Source organism: Topomyia yanbarensis, chromosome 3 (assembly GCF_030247195.1).
Source record: "Topomyia yanbarensis strain Yona2022 chromosome 3, ASM3024719v1, whole genome shotgun sequence".
Classification (NCBI taxonomy): Eukaryota; Metazoa; Arthropoda; class Insecta; order Diptera; family Culicidae; genus Topomyia; species Topomyia yanbarensis.
Genome location: NC_080672.1, coordinates 419404443 through 419418474, shown reverse-complemented (window position 1 = coordinate 419418474; position 14032 = coordinate 419404443). Strand labels below are relative to the sequence as shown.

The window sequence follows — 14032 nt, the reverse complement described above, 5'->3', positions numbered from 1 at the left end:
TTAATTTAAATGATTATTTAAAGTCATTATAAAACTTTAAATTTATTGCAATTTTGTTAGCAAATTCCCACCTAGTTTGAAAAACTTCAAACATGGAGATATAATTTAGCATTGCAGCCATCAATTGAAACATTGATTGCTGCAAGAAATTCAATTTTTCTTCCGTGATTGATACATTGATTGAAGCATAGGAAGCGTTATGTGAGAACGAGATTGGAGGCGTGGTAGTCATCGTTCTTCTAGCCGTGTTACCTGTCACTGAAGCATAAGATGACACGCCATTGTAGGATGGTGTGATGGAGATTGAAGATCATTGTATAGGTAGAGAAGTTGTAATTCTATTTTGAAGCAAATTAATACCATTAAACTTGTTTCAATGACGTGTGCCCGAACAAGTAGGGCAAATGTTTTATTTGTTGTTTTTGTTGCATTGAACGAAAATTTATAATTTATGCGCATTTAATTTATAAATTTATAATAAGCGCATTTAAAACTTTCCGTCGTTTCTTTCACCGGACAAGCGTCCTGTGTGTGCGATTCATCACCACAGATCATACATTTGGAATCCAAATGACAATTTATGTGCCGTGCCCAAAGCCTTGGCATCTACGACACTGGGTCAGATTTTGAATTCGGCCCCTATGTCGTTTATAATGTGACAGTTCTTTCTTGAAATTATATGAATAAAATATATAAAAATCGGTAAGATACTGGAGAAGTCGTTTGTGGCCAATCAAGCCATACGCTGTAACTCAACATCCTCCTCTTTGGCCAATTTGAAAAGAGGCTTTCACGCCCGGAAGAAACGTCGAAAGCTCATTTCGAAAGGCTCTGAAGTCGGAGATCATCACTGGCGGAGAAGATTGCTGTTTATTATTCTCATTAGTATTACGTACAATGCGAGGAAATTTACAAATTTCTTCTGCTTCACATTCAGAAAAAAAACATCGAATGGATTGGATTTTATGATGGAGAAGTTATCCTTTTTCGTTTCTTTTTTATATTTGGCACACGGATTTCTAGGAGGACACAGACATGTTGGAAGAATATTTCTGCAGGCTGAATTATTCTTGAAAAATGTTTTAGTCTTGAAAAAGACTGATTGAGTAGAAAAGGTAGGTAGTCTTGAGAGACTGTTGCTGTTGAAAAACTCTAGGTAGACCAGTAGCTATTAAGATTTGTGCCCGGATCGAACGAAGATTCAAGCTGGACTGAACAACATCGGGTTTCGTTTGAGCGTCAGTTTGATCATTTTTGAGAATGATACTCGCCAACTGGAAGGCGCAGCAAGTTTTCCTTCTTCCACAAACTTTTTCTCCGGAAGCACTTTATCGCATAGTTAATATTTAAATTACACTTGAATATTAGAAGACTCCGTAAACACTCTCAAGACAATCTTTGGACATCAAACATCCCCAGCCCGGAAGCGGTGCAACAATCAACACCAGCAAGACGAAGTACATGATAGCTGGAATAATACGTGGGTCCAATAGTGATGTTGGTGGTGGAGTGGTGTTAGGTGGTGATAAATTTGAAGTAGTGGAAGAATTTGTGTACCTTGGAACTCTAGTGACGTGCGATAATGATGTTACCCGCGAGGTGAAAAGGCATCTTGCAGCTGCAAATAGGGCTTTTTACGAACTTTGTAGCCAGCTAAAGACTTGTACTTTGCAGACGAAGACAAAATTCGCGTTGTACAAGACATTGATAGTTCCGGTTTCCTTGTACGGCCATGAAACGTGGACGTTAAAGGAAGTTGATCGTAGAGCGTTCGGTGTCTTCGAACGTCAGGTGCTGCGAGCAATACTCGGCGGAAAAGAAGAAAATGGCATCTGGTGGCGTCGCATGAATCACGAGTTATACCAAGTATATAAAGGAGTGAATATTGTCCAGCTAATAAAAAAACGGCAGGCTGCGGTGGGCTGGCCATGTGGAACGAATGCCGGAAGAACGACAGGCAAAGATAATATTCAGTAGAGAACCGGGAAGAGGCCGACGACTCCGTGGCAGGCCGCGTACACGATTGCTGTTTGCAGTGGAAGAGGAGCTAAAAGCACTCAATGTCCAGGGTGACTGGAAGAGATTGGCCCAGGAACCGGGTCCAGTGGAGGAGAATTCTTCACTCGGCGTAGATTCAACGAAGCTAATTGTTGCCCATCAAGTAAGTAAGATGTAGATAACTTGCAGATTCCAACTTTCTTCACCCACAACCATTTGCTAATCTGCGTCAGACATGAGTATTGAATAATGTTAGCACCTTCATTCTCGTTGGCCGCCAAGTTGCAGATGGAAGACAACGGGAATTCCCATATACGTTATAGTATCAGCTCCTAAAACATTTAAATTTAGATTTAGTTAAAATTAAATATCTATACCCAAACTCATGCTTCGAATGTCGAGAGTCCAGATGCTACCTATATTTCAAATATTGTAATACTGTAAGAAAGCGAAACGACTGCTTGTAATTTTCAAATGTTTATTTCTATAATTTGTTTTTTTTCTTTAATTTGTCAATACCATTTGTTGTTAGATAACTATGTTCTTTTTCATCCGAAAACTGGATCTGTCGTAGATATTTCAGATGTTTACTCGTACAAGTCCCACTTCAAGCAAAGAATTTGGATATCTAACTTGTTGTTTGGGTCTTTTGTCGTTAATTGCCTAGAAATATGCGTCCGATGTATGAACCAGTTCGAAAAGCACAAAAAGTGAAATAAAAAAGCCAGAAAATGGGTTATTAAATTCAGAATTTTTTTCGTGTTTGGTTTATTGGTTCGACAGATTTTTGTTTTGTATTTGAGTTTGTTGACTCCGCTTTTATTAAAAAAGAAACGAAACAAATAAACGATGTTCGTAATAAATAGTACTTCTAGAGCAACCGTTTTGGTTTTTGACTCACCTCCATTTTATTCGCATTTAGTGTACAATTCTCGCTCAGGTTTTACTATATTTCTGATTGCATTTTTGTCTCACGTTTCGTGTTTGATTTAGTTGTATGTCCACGTTAGTTTGGATCATTTTGTGTATATGCGTTTGTTTTCCAGTATATACACATTTCTTTAACCTTTTATTTCAGTTGTGTTATTTTTGTATAGGAGATTGATTTGTAAATGAAAGTAGGAATTAATAGTGGTTGTTACCTAGACTTTTTTAGTAGTTTTTCTTTCAGATGTCTAATGTTAGTTTGCTGGTCTGATCCTGCTTTTTTGCCTTAGACTGTAGTAATGGAAACTTCAAATGCTGGATTATGTGTTTTTGTGCCTCTAGTTTGTTTTTGAACATTGACAGGAGAGTGATTACTGGCGTCATTTTTCGTTGGAATTGGGGTTACTAACAAAAAGTACATGTAACATTTTCAAACGGGTTTGCAATTTTTTAATATGCGTAATACTCAACAAATACGTAACATAAATTAGCTTGAGGTCCTAGTGTTTGTTCGTAAGGCAGTATCCTTCCCGTTTTTCCACTTAGCTAACTTCGTCTCAGTAGTATGAGTCGTTCAATTGGCTTCTCACTTTTTTGGTTTCTATACAATCGAAACGTTTGTCTATATCCGTCTGTGGTATCAGCAAAAGTGGACTTAATCAAACGCTTCAAACCAGCCCGAGAACTCGTCCTCAATGCATGGTAAACTTATTTGTTGTTGCTTACCAGGTATCGTGTTTCGGATCCAACGCACGCGTAGATGGCACGAACCTGTTTAGCTTGCTCTATAGCCTCTTGGGATATTCAGCTCGAGTGCAGTTTTGTCTTGGACAGAACATGGCGAGTGTTCGGTTCTTGCTGTGCATCGAATCGAAAAAGGAAACGTTGAGAGTGTTTTTTGTATTTGTCATATATACACCAACAGGCATTTCAAAGCCCCTGATGTCTTAATGCCAAACTTATTGCTGACAGTCAAATCGTTAAAAATTTTGATAAAAATGATAATACAGTGAAAAAAAACAACAATGAAGGAATCAGCCGAAATTAGCGGGACCGTTGAAGGTTCTTGGAAAACGTAGACGTAGAGTTGGGCGAGACAAATTAAAGTCGAAAGCTAATGCGACTCGGTTGAAAATCCTTAGTAAGCCAGTAATGGCCCCGTGCATGCTATAACTAGTACGTCGAAATGGCAATCGGAGCATGAGGTTGTTACGCGTTGTTCGAGGTGCGACATTTATGTTAATTTGCTCCAAGACGGCTGGGCAATCCAGATGACCCCGCAAAGTATCAGCAACGAACAAAGCCCTTGCTGTATTCCTTCGAACAAGCAGGGGTTCCAAATTAATCAGCTGACATCGGCTTTCGTGACTTGGCAGACGGACGGGATCTCTCCACGGCAACCTACGAAGCGCAAAACGTAGAAAGCGTCGTTGCACGGACTCGATTCTCTCAACACCGTTGTTATAGTTTGGGCTCCAAACTTCGGAGCAGTACTCCAGGATTGACCGCGACAAAGAGCAGTACAGAGCTTTGAGACAATAAATGTCCGTAAAATTTTTCGCTATCCTGAAGATGCATCCCAGCATTCGAGATACTTTGCCAACTATATAGGAGACGTGCTGTTTAAACGTAAGTTGCGAGTCTAGTATCACTCCTAGCTCCTTCACCTGACTAACGCGTTCAATTTCAGTATCCAGTAGCTAAAACAAACCGGTTCTTTTTTCGTGAGAACGATATCACCGAGCACTTCTTTGGATTTACACACATACGGTTCGTGTTACACCTTTCAGCGAAGGTTTCAAACTGTCGTTGGAGTAATCTTCAGTAGAGCGGATGAGAAGAAACATCTTGAGATCGTCTGCGAAGGATAGGCGTGGAATCTTCAGAACTAGATGAACGTCGTTGAAGTAAAGCAGAAACATCAGCGGTCCCAAGTGACTTCCCTGGGGTACTCCTGACGTAGAAGTAAATGTGGGTGCCTGACAATCTCCTATTTCTCGACCTGAAAGATAGGATCGGAACAACTGCAACACGCTACCGTTAATTCCAAATCTCTCCATTGTAGCGTTTGTTATGACATGGTTCACTTTGTCAAAAGCGGCAGATGGGTCTGTATAGATAACATCGGTTTGAGCGCGACTTTCCATACTCTCTGTTATGTAGGATGTTAGGCAAAGCAGGTTAGTCGTTATCGAATGCCCAGACGTGAAACCACGTTGATCGTCACTTAGGTACTGCTTGCTGTGAGTCTGAAGAGGTTCCATAATCACCAGCTCGAACAACTTCGAGACAGCACTCAATGAAGTAATTCCCCGGTAATTATTACCGTTTATTACCTTTTGTATGGACTGGGAACATATTCGCGGACTTCCAGCAGGATGGAAAGATGCGACTGGCAATAGATGCTCTAAAGATGCGAAGAAGTGGAGTCGCTAAAACATCGATGTGCCTTTTCAAAGCCATCGGGTCCCGGATTGAAAGACGATTTTAACCGAGAACATGCTCTGGTAATCATCGTTTCATTCACATCGATAGCGCTTAGAGTTTGGCTCACAACCGGAACTTGACTAACAGCGACTTCAATTTGATCTACTGTTAAGGCCTCATCTGTGAATACATTCGCGAATTTCTCCGAAAAATATCTGCACATATCTTAGGATGTGTTAGCTGTGCGGCCGTTGAAAGTAATAGGCGACGGCAGTCCGGATTCCTTGCGCTGCTCATTCACATATTTCAAGAAACGTTTTGGGTGCGACTTGAGATTACGCTGAATGTTTTGCTGATATCGAAATAAATAATCCTGACTAGCTCGTTTATAAGCATGGTTGAGACTGACGTAATAGTTTCTAAGTGGAATTGTGCGATACTTGGTAAACCTCCGCAGAGCAGCTCTCTTAATGGACTTCAGCCATCGCATCATGCTCGTTTGCCAAGGAGAGCCGATTTGTTGATGATGAACTATCTTCGGGACGTGCCTGTCAATTACATAACACAAAAGGTTGGACAATGTTTGAACTGTCGTATCAACATCTTCGGGGTCCAGACTATTTAGCCAATCGAGTGTGAAGAAGAGGTCTGCGATACTGCGATTATCAGCTTTGTGGAAGTCGTATGAGACGAGGACCGGAGGAACATTGTAATCGTGCGCCATGGTGCGATTGATCGTGGCGATCAATGATGGGTGATGTGCTATCGGTTTCACTAGAGGAGAGGGAGCCATCCCTACTGATATAGCAGAAACCTGATCGCTGACAAAACAAAGATCAAGGTGGCGGTTATTCTCGTTGGCAATAGGATTAATTTGTAGTAACGTGGCTGAGCTGTAGCTGTCAAGAAGCCTCACCGCCCCTGAGTGAAGAAAAGAGTGATCGGAATCCGGGTAAAGAAATCCATTCTGGGAAGATCTCCACGAAATGCTGGGGAGATTGAAATTTCCTAGTACAATGATCTCATCAACCGATTTAGCGTCTTCGAGGATGGTAAAAACTGAGCTGCAGTGCGCGTTAACATATTCGATGTCACGGACTCGGTTGGGTAGGACGTACAACGCACACAGGTACAACTTACGGTCACCAAGCTCGATTATCGTCAAGACCTGTTCGAAGCAATCCCAGCAAGTCTTATCGACAACTCGTGCCTTCAAGCTGCGATTAACTGCTACTAATACACCACCTCCAGTAGATTTACGGCTATTTCTAGTGTTCCGGTCGCAACGAAAAACCTCATATCCAGTACCAAACACCTGACTGTAAAGCGTGTCATCGTTTAACCACGCTTCTACGAAGACGATGATATCGAAACGGTTATCGGAGACTGCAAGGCGATATTCCTCAAACGGTTGAATTGATACCACCAACGTTTTGGTAATATAGTAACAGCTTGTCTTGTCGTTGTCCAAGGCTGGAAATCGAAGAGCTTTGAGGCAAAAAGGGCTCACAGATGCTTCATACTTGCCTGCTGTAGGTTTGCGGAAGACCCCTCGTCCCAACTCCACCTAAGGATCGGGACGGCTGCTGGTCGCTGGCTGGAGGGGCTCGACTGTGATGGGGGGATTAAGGGCTTCTCAGGACTGGTGGCAAGTGTGCGTCCCGGTGACCGGGAAAACGAGGGTTGTACTCGATGCAGTTGGGCTAGGTACCACTCCTGGACGGCACGAAAAGTGGCGTCGGATACCGATAGGAACTTTGCGCAATCGACGGTGAGCTGGAATCGAAGAACATTTCGGTGCTAGAAGGTTTCGAAATAGATGGATTCTTGCCGCAGTATGATGCTTGGAAGACCCTTTTTCCACTCCCGCACACAGGACCGGGACGATTGATGAACGCTGACTGCAGTAGCTGGACTGTGGCGGGGGGATCGAGGGCTTCCATAGTACAAGCGGCGGTGCATCCCGGAGTCGAAATCTATCCTGTCTCTGCTGGTCGAAGTTAAATTCGCGAACCAGCACTCCAGTTGGCCTAGTAGACGCTATGAGTGCCCCGTCCTTCAGTTCACTGGGAAGCTCGACTCGAAAAGAAACAAAATTGAGCTTTGTCAGATCAGCATCCTTCTTAACCAACAGGATTGCTTTGGGTGTATTGCTTATTCCAAGGCATTCTTGGGTCATGGCGACGATATCATCCACTGTATGGTTCGAATCGAGGCGGCTGAGGTAGACCCAGAACTGTTCCCGCTCAGAGCAGATCGTTGCATACCAGGAATGCGAGTGCGGTGAAGAACCGATCCACAATTGCCACGACATGTAATTTTCTCGATCCTATGAACAAGAGAGTCACATGTTTTGCAAGCAGAATTCATTGCTACTTTCTATCCGCCTTTTTGAAGTGTGGGAAGCACTTTTCGCTAGTCTCCTGCGTTAGGTGTAAAATTTTGTGGGTGAATCCACAGTGATGTAAACAAAATCACGATAAACGAAGAATCACAACAGAAAATCTTTGGTTTTTCGCTTCGAATACACACACCAACATAAAACTATGCAGGAGATTGGCACGGTGAACAAATATTTTCGACTGCAACGGTAATTTGATGAGTTATTCACACAAATAAAACACAACGAAAAATCAACACAGTACAGCACGTCTGCTTCGTACACTGTTAAAAGCATGTATTTTATATTCCGGAATGATCGGCACCTGGTGAAGCATCAATACAGAGCTGCCAGATGATTTTGTTGAAAATCTTTATCCTCGTTATAAAAAAACTGTATTTGTCTGTATTCATTGAAGAAAAAGAATTTTAATAATTGATGAGCTTTTAAGTATTGTCTACTATAAGATCAAACTTTAAAAAAAGGTTTAAATTGAGTACTTTTAAGTAATCTGTACATATCCCGGCTCAGGGTTTTTTTTTATTATTTTGAATATAAAAAGTGTTATGGTTCATTTGACAATTAATTGTAAAAGAAATGGCTATTCTTAATAAAAACGGCTGCAGGAAGAGTTCACCAATAATGTCAACTGAAATTTAAAAAAAAACCCTGTATGAATCTGTATTGTGTATTGAAAATCTGAATAAAAACTGTATTCTGTATCAGGTCCTAGGGGCAGATCACTTGCGATGCATTTTTAAAAATCAGCGAAATGAAATGCATTTCTTTCCATCAAAATAGAAATTGGTAATGCATTTTGCGTTTCGTGCAATGTATTTTGCGTTGCATGTAAGACGTCAAAACCCTACAAAAAACAGCCCTACATTCAACAAAACATCGAACAAAGTGGATCAGCGTAGGACGATTGTTAAGTAATCTTTTCTGCGAGGGAGTGCAAAGTTGATGCAAATTTGTTATTCATTCCTAGAGTGATCGGCCCCTAGATCAGGTCTGTATCTACGCTTAAAATTCTGTATAATACAGATAAATCTGTATAAACGGCAGCTCTGCTCTAGTATCGCCTCGAAACGCGATTCTCGAAACGTGCACGTTTCGCTAAACCGGAAGTCGCCATCTTGGATTTCAAAATGGCGTCATAAATCAATTTCTAGCACCTACTCGTCAAGACTATTCCGAAAATACCGATATTGTTGAGGTGCGGGCCATAAGGAGTCCAGACCCGTCTCTTCCATCTTTCCAAAAATCTTAAGTCTTTTGCATTCAAAAGGACTTATTTTTGAGAAAGCCGCGCAAAATAAAAACTGTTAAAAATTCTTCTAAGTTCTTTGTATTCAAAAAAACTTAGAATATTTTTGCAAAAACCGTGTTAATTGCGAAATCCGTGCAAAAACACTTCCAAAAATATTCTAAGTCTGTTGCTGGGTTTTACGCTGATTTTCGAATTAACGCGGTTTTTTTACGTGGTTTTTTACGCGGTACTTATCCCCCGCGTAAAAAAACCTGGGTCTACTGAGGAGCTTGGCCGCTACTAAATGGTCGCTTAACTGGGATACGGCTGTACCAGACTCTCAGCGCTTCCTGGTCCCCTGGATCCGGTGCATCAGACCTGCTACTCTTTTCCAGGAGACGCTGCTCCATAATTTGAAATCATCCGTAGAAACGCTTCAGGTTTTCCATAATTAACGATACGCATTCGGGAAACATAAATTTCGTAGTGACTCTTTTTCTGGCTTCTCCTTGAAGGTAGTCTCGTAGACGAATAATGTTTTCCGCTTTTGTAAGCCAGTTAAAAGCTGCCGTAGAAGATGTAGATGACAGTAATCTTTGAATGAAATAAGTTTTTTTGCAGTGATCGCTGGTGTTGAAGAAGTTCAAAACTGTAAAAGTTTTATGGCATTTTAAACAATAATTCAAACATAATACATAATATATTATATTATAATGTTATCAACTTACGTTAATCTTCATCACAATTCAGGCTACGGTTAGTTCAATATTCACGCAGTAGAATAACGTATATACTTAGGGGCAATCCAAAGGGCATACATTTTCTGCAACCACATCAAATTGGATAAAGCAATGAAGGCTTCAGGAAATTAGCCAATATTTAAAATTATTAATTTCGCACGTGTTCCCCGATCTTTCTAGAAGTCTAATTTACTTTTGACAGTCGGTCCGCTGATCGATGAGCTGTCAGTCGTTTCACAAACTTGCTGTTGCTAACGCAGACATACCCCATTTGGTACAGTACTGCTGGAACTGCATCCATATAATTATGTCAGCTTAAAAATCACTTTTCTGGGTTTCATTATGATTCGTTATTGATATGCCAAATTACAACAACAGAATAAAAAATTACCTTTGATTGTATCGACGACCATTTCGCCTACTGATGCTGTGCTATTCCTCTTTCTTCAGTAATGCGTAACTTCAGTAATGCTGGGTAACTGCCCACGCTGAAGGATAAAGAAACGAAACGATACTGCATAACGATTAGGAACACCTCAACGGAAAATAAAATCGAACCGAATGGTTAAATCATCAAAACAAACAGAAGAAAAAAACCTGCATCGCATTTGAGTTATATTTGTTCATCCTAAATCCTATACAGCGATAAATTCAATTACCTTCTACTAAGGAACTAAAATAAAGTTTCACTTCAAGATGTATTACTTCCTTCACTATGTACAATGAAAACATCGAAAAAGTTGCTCGTTTATTGCTATAATGATTGTTTTTCTTCATATCTTCTACTACTCGTGCGCAACGATACTCGCCGCCATTTTGAACCTAACCTCACAACTATTAATGTTTTGTTTATTAGTAATTAGAATAAAACTCATCCATTTATCTCGCAACTTCCTACTTAGCAGTCTATGGTTCCATATTTTTTGGTTTCACCTAGTCTCCGTGCGTCGTCGGGTCCCGTCGTCGGCACTGTACACCCCCTCCTCCTCCTCCTCCTCAACCTCCCCCGCCGCTTTTGCTGACAAACTCATGCAGTATGTCGCACGCCATCTCGATATTGTTCCGGGAGATGCCGAGTGCCGTAATGACGTTCTCCTTCGAGTAACCTTCCTGCATGAGCCGGGCAATGTACTCCAGGTTGATGTTCTCGTATGGCACGTTTGTGTTGTTGTTGTTACTACTACCACTGTTACCGGCGGCAGCAGCCGCGGCAGCCATCGCAGCAGCCACCGCACTACTATTTAGGTGATTGTTGTTACTGCTGCTACCGCCTACTACGACACCTCCGTTGCATCCCTTCAGGCTGAGGTTGATATTTTCGTACAGAAGGCTTTTTCCGTCGACCGAAGGGGTGGCTTTTCCGATGGCCGCCATTGCGGCTGATAGTTGCGAAGTCGTGATCGACTTCGATGGTGGGTGAGGGGTTACCTTGGCATTGATAACGGCGTTGTTTGCCGGTAGTGATTGATGGCGCTGGTGCTGTTGATTTGAACCTTGGTTAACTGTCGGTGAATGAGACTGACACTGCTGTTGCTGGTGTTGATGGCGTGGTTGGGGTTGCGGCTGCTTCGGTGTGTGCTGTTGAAAGGGTTGGTCGCGTTGAAACATTGCAGCGATTTCCAGTGAAAGGATGTCATTCATGATGGTGTTTGGTTTGAACTGGTAGACATTGCTGGCGGCACTATTCACGACTAGATTTTGGTCTGCTTTATCGTCTACCTTTAGAATGATGGGTTGTCGTGCTTCCAGTGGTCGGGTGTCTATGATACCGACGATCGTTTCCGCTGGTCCAACGATTATTTTATCCAATTCTTCCCCGCTGAACCGTTCCGGTTCGGTTGGTTTAGGATGCGGTGTTGAACCACTACAGGGACAATTGCCATTTGCTGTAGGAGGACTGGCTTCTACAGTTTGATGTTTGGGAACAGGGGGAGGAGTCGTTGTGGGAACGAGATTATCGTTGCTCGCGCGTGTCGACGCCGATAGGTTTTCCGAACTGCGACTTAGGTTTAAGCTGGAGGTTACTTGATTCGACAGATTACAAAGACTAGAGGCAGAGTTAATTTGGTTCTGGTTGTTGTTACTGCGTACGGTCGAGAGTTGCGAAGCTTGGCATCTTGTGTTGCCCTGCTTGAGCCGATTGCTGTCACCATTGGGGGTTGATGTTAACATACCAGGAGAAGATTTTCTCGGTGGTAAAGGGGGTGGTGTGGTAGAACTTTGCCTTGTGGGGTGATGGTGCTGATGTTGATAGATGGACTCCAGCGAACTGGAGGCAGTTTCCGTAGAAAGTGCTTTATTGAGTGCCTTGTACATGAGGTAACTACTAGGGTTTGCGCCACTAGATGTCACTATCGACGAACTTGCTGGAGCACTGAGTCGGTTTTGTTGCAACTGCTGAGAGTGTACATTCACTCCCGCTGGCGCGTTGGTTTGTGTCTGTGATAGGAGAGACGAGGACGAGGATTTATTACATTTCACTAGGTTGTTCCCCTGGTTGTTGTGAGGGGCGCTCGTTCCACTGGCTGTGCACATGTTACTGGAGTGATTGTTGTTCAGTGAGATGTTCGTATGCGTGGCCAGGTTCCCATTTACGGTGTGCGAGACAGTGGCAGCTATAGGTGGCGCAGAGGCAGCTGCGGCTGCAGCCAAAGCTGCCGGGGTCGTCACCAGTGCTGCCAACTGTCCCCCACTGGCGGAGGAAGCGGTCGTTGATGAACTACTGGAGGAGATTGATGCGTAACTACAGTTGCTCGACTGGGACTGCAGCGATGGACCGCCTGCGTAAATATCATTACTGGTTAGCACCGGTGCCGTTGGGTTCGGTTGACGTCGGGGCAGTCGGGGTGAGGAGTGTGGGCTTTGCTTTTCATTGCGTGCCAGTGTCATACTATTGCTCAGCGCATGAAGTGATGAGGTGGCGATATTGAAATCATCCTAAAGTGTACCAAAAGGAGTAGCATAGTTGCGGGAAGAGAAAGAGAAAGATATACGTTTAACAATACTACCACCACTTATGAGGCAACACCAGACGGTTTGTGCTGAAAAAGCTGAAAATTAACGGCCTGTCAAACGCAAAAAAAAATCAAATCATCGTCATGCTGTGAAAAATAAAAAAAAAAAACAAGCAAATGCGCAATCATGAATGTAGTCAAATTTGGTGGTGGTGTTTGCAAGCGAGAAACGGGACACAGAATAATAAAAGTATAAAAAATGCAGGCAAGCTGACACGGTGAAATGGGGTAACAGCGCACAGAGGAACAATTCGTCTATTTTAGACGACACACACTTGCGATTGTTGGTTGGGTGTGAAAAACTAGTCAATGACTCTATTTCATTGCGATATGAATATAAACTATGTTGTTCTTTGTACTGTATCGTCGCATAAATTTCGATTCAGCCGAGTGCAGCGTGTTTTATTTTGTTTATGTAGCTTTCCTTATCCATGGCACACAGTGGTTGAAAATGTGAAAATTTTGATCGCCATGATAAGAGTTCAAGGACATTAGTTTTAGCGATATGTTGCACCAGAGAAACGTTAGATATGGTGAAACACTTCACCAGTATATGTAGCAAACTTCATCAGACGAATGCCTGAAATTTAAAGAGCTCAGAGCCATGGTACATGGTGCTGCTATCATTTCACATTCGCTAAAATTGGGTGACATATCGTCGCTGTTGTGCTATCTTATGACAAACGCCATTTTGGGGTGAACTGAGTTAGATATGCCATGTTACTAAGTTTTAAAATCTCCATAAAGTCGCGTTTTCAGAATTTTGAAATTCTGATGGGTTACTGAGATATAGCGAAACACGATTATGACAAGCGCCAATTTCTCGAGTGATCGAGTTGTGCTATTTTATGACAAAGAAAAAAGAGACAACATTCTTAGTTTGTTGGCTTGCTATAAGCCGAAAAGCTTATAGCAAGCCAACAGATGTCTCTGATGACATAGGTAATTCCTATGTAGAGCATTAGCTAGGTTCTTGTCTCGGGAGCAAAACTTTTCCTACCATTGTTTTTTTCTGGGAATGGTTGGCTTATATATTCATGATTATTGAACAAATTTCCTTTTGAGATTTCCACTTGTTTTGGAAAGCATACCGAAATGTAGTGATGGATTATGCAAGAAGAACATTTGTTTCGTCTAGTCACCTGCCAACAATAACATTGTTTGATATACATTTTGTCTCTAAATTGTCAATGAAACCAATTTTTGTTCATTGTTTTTCCTGAATAAAGGAGGAAAATTGGAAAAACTTTGTGTTCTAATACCATCATTTTGTAACCTGATATTGCTGCTATCGCAT

General features: G+C 42.0%; 1 protein-coding gene across 1 annotated transcript in view; it reads right to left on the bottom strand.

The window, feature by feature from the left end:
- Window positions 1-8333: 8333 nt before the first annotated feature.
- LOC131691529 (E3 ubiquitin-protein ligase CBL-B) overlaps window positions 8334-14032 on the bottom strand; it is a 245926-nt gene continuing 240227 nt past the window's right edge. Inside the window, exon 8 of the mRNA XM_058978033.1 lies at window positions 8334-12658. Coding sequence (XP_058834016.1) covers window positions 10718-12658 — 1941 coding nt within the window. The 3' untranslated portion in view covers window positions 8334-10717. The remainder of the gene's footprint in view (window positions 12659-14032) is intronic.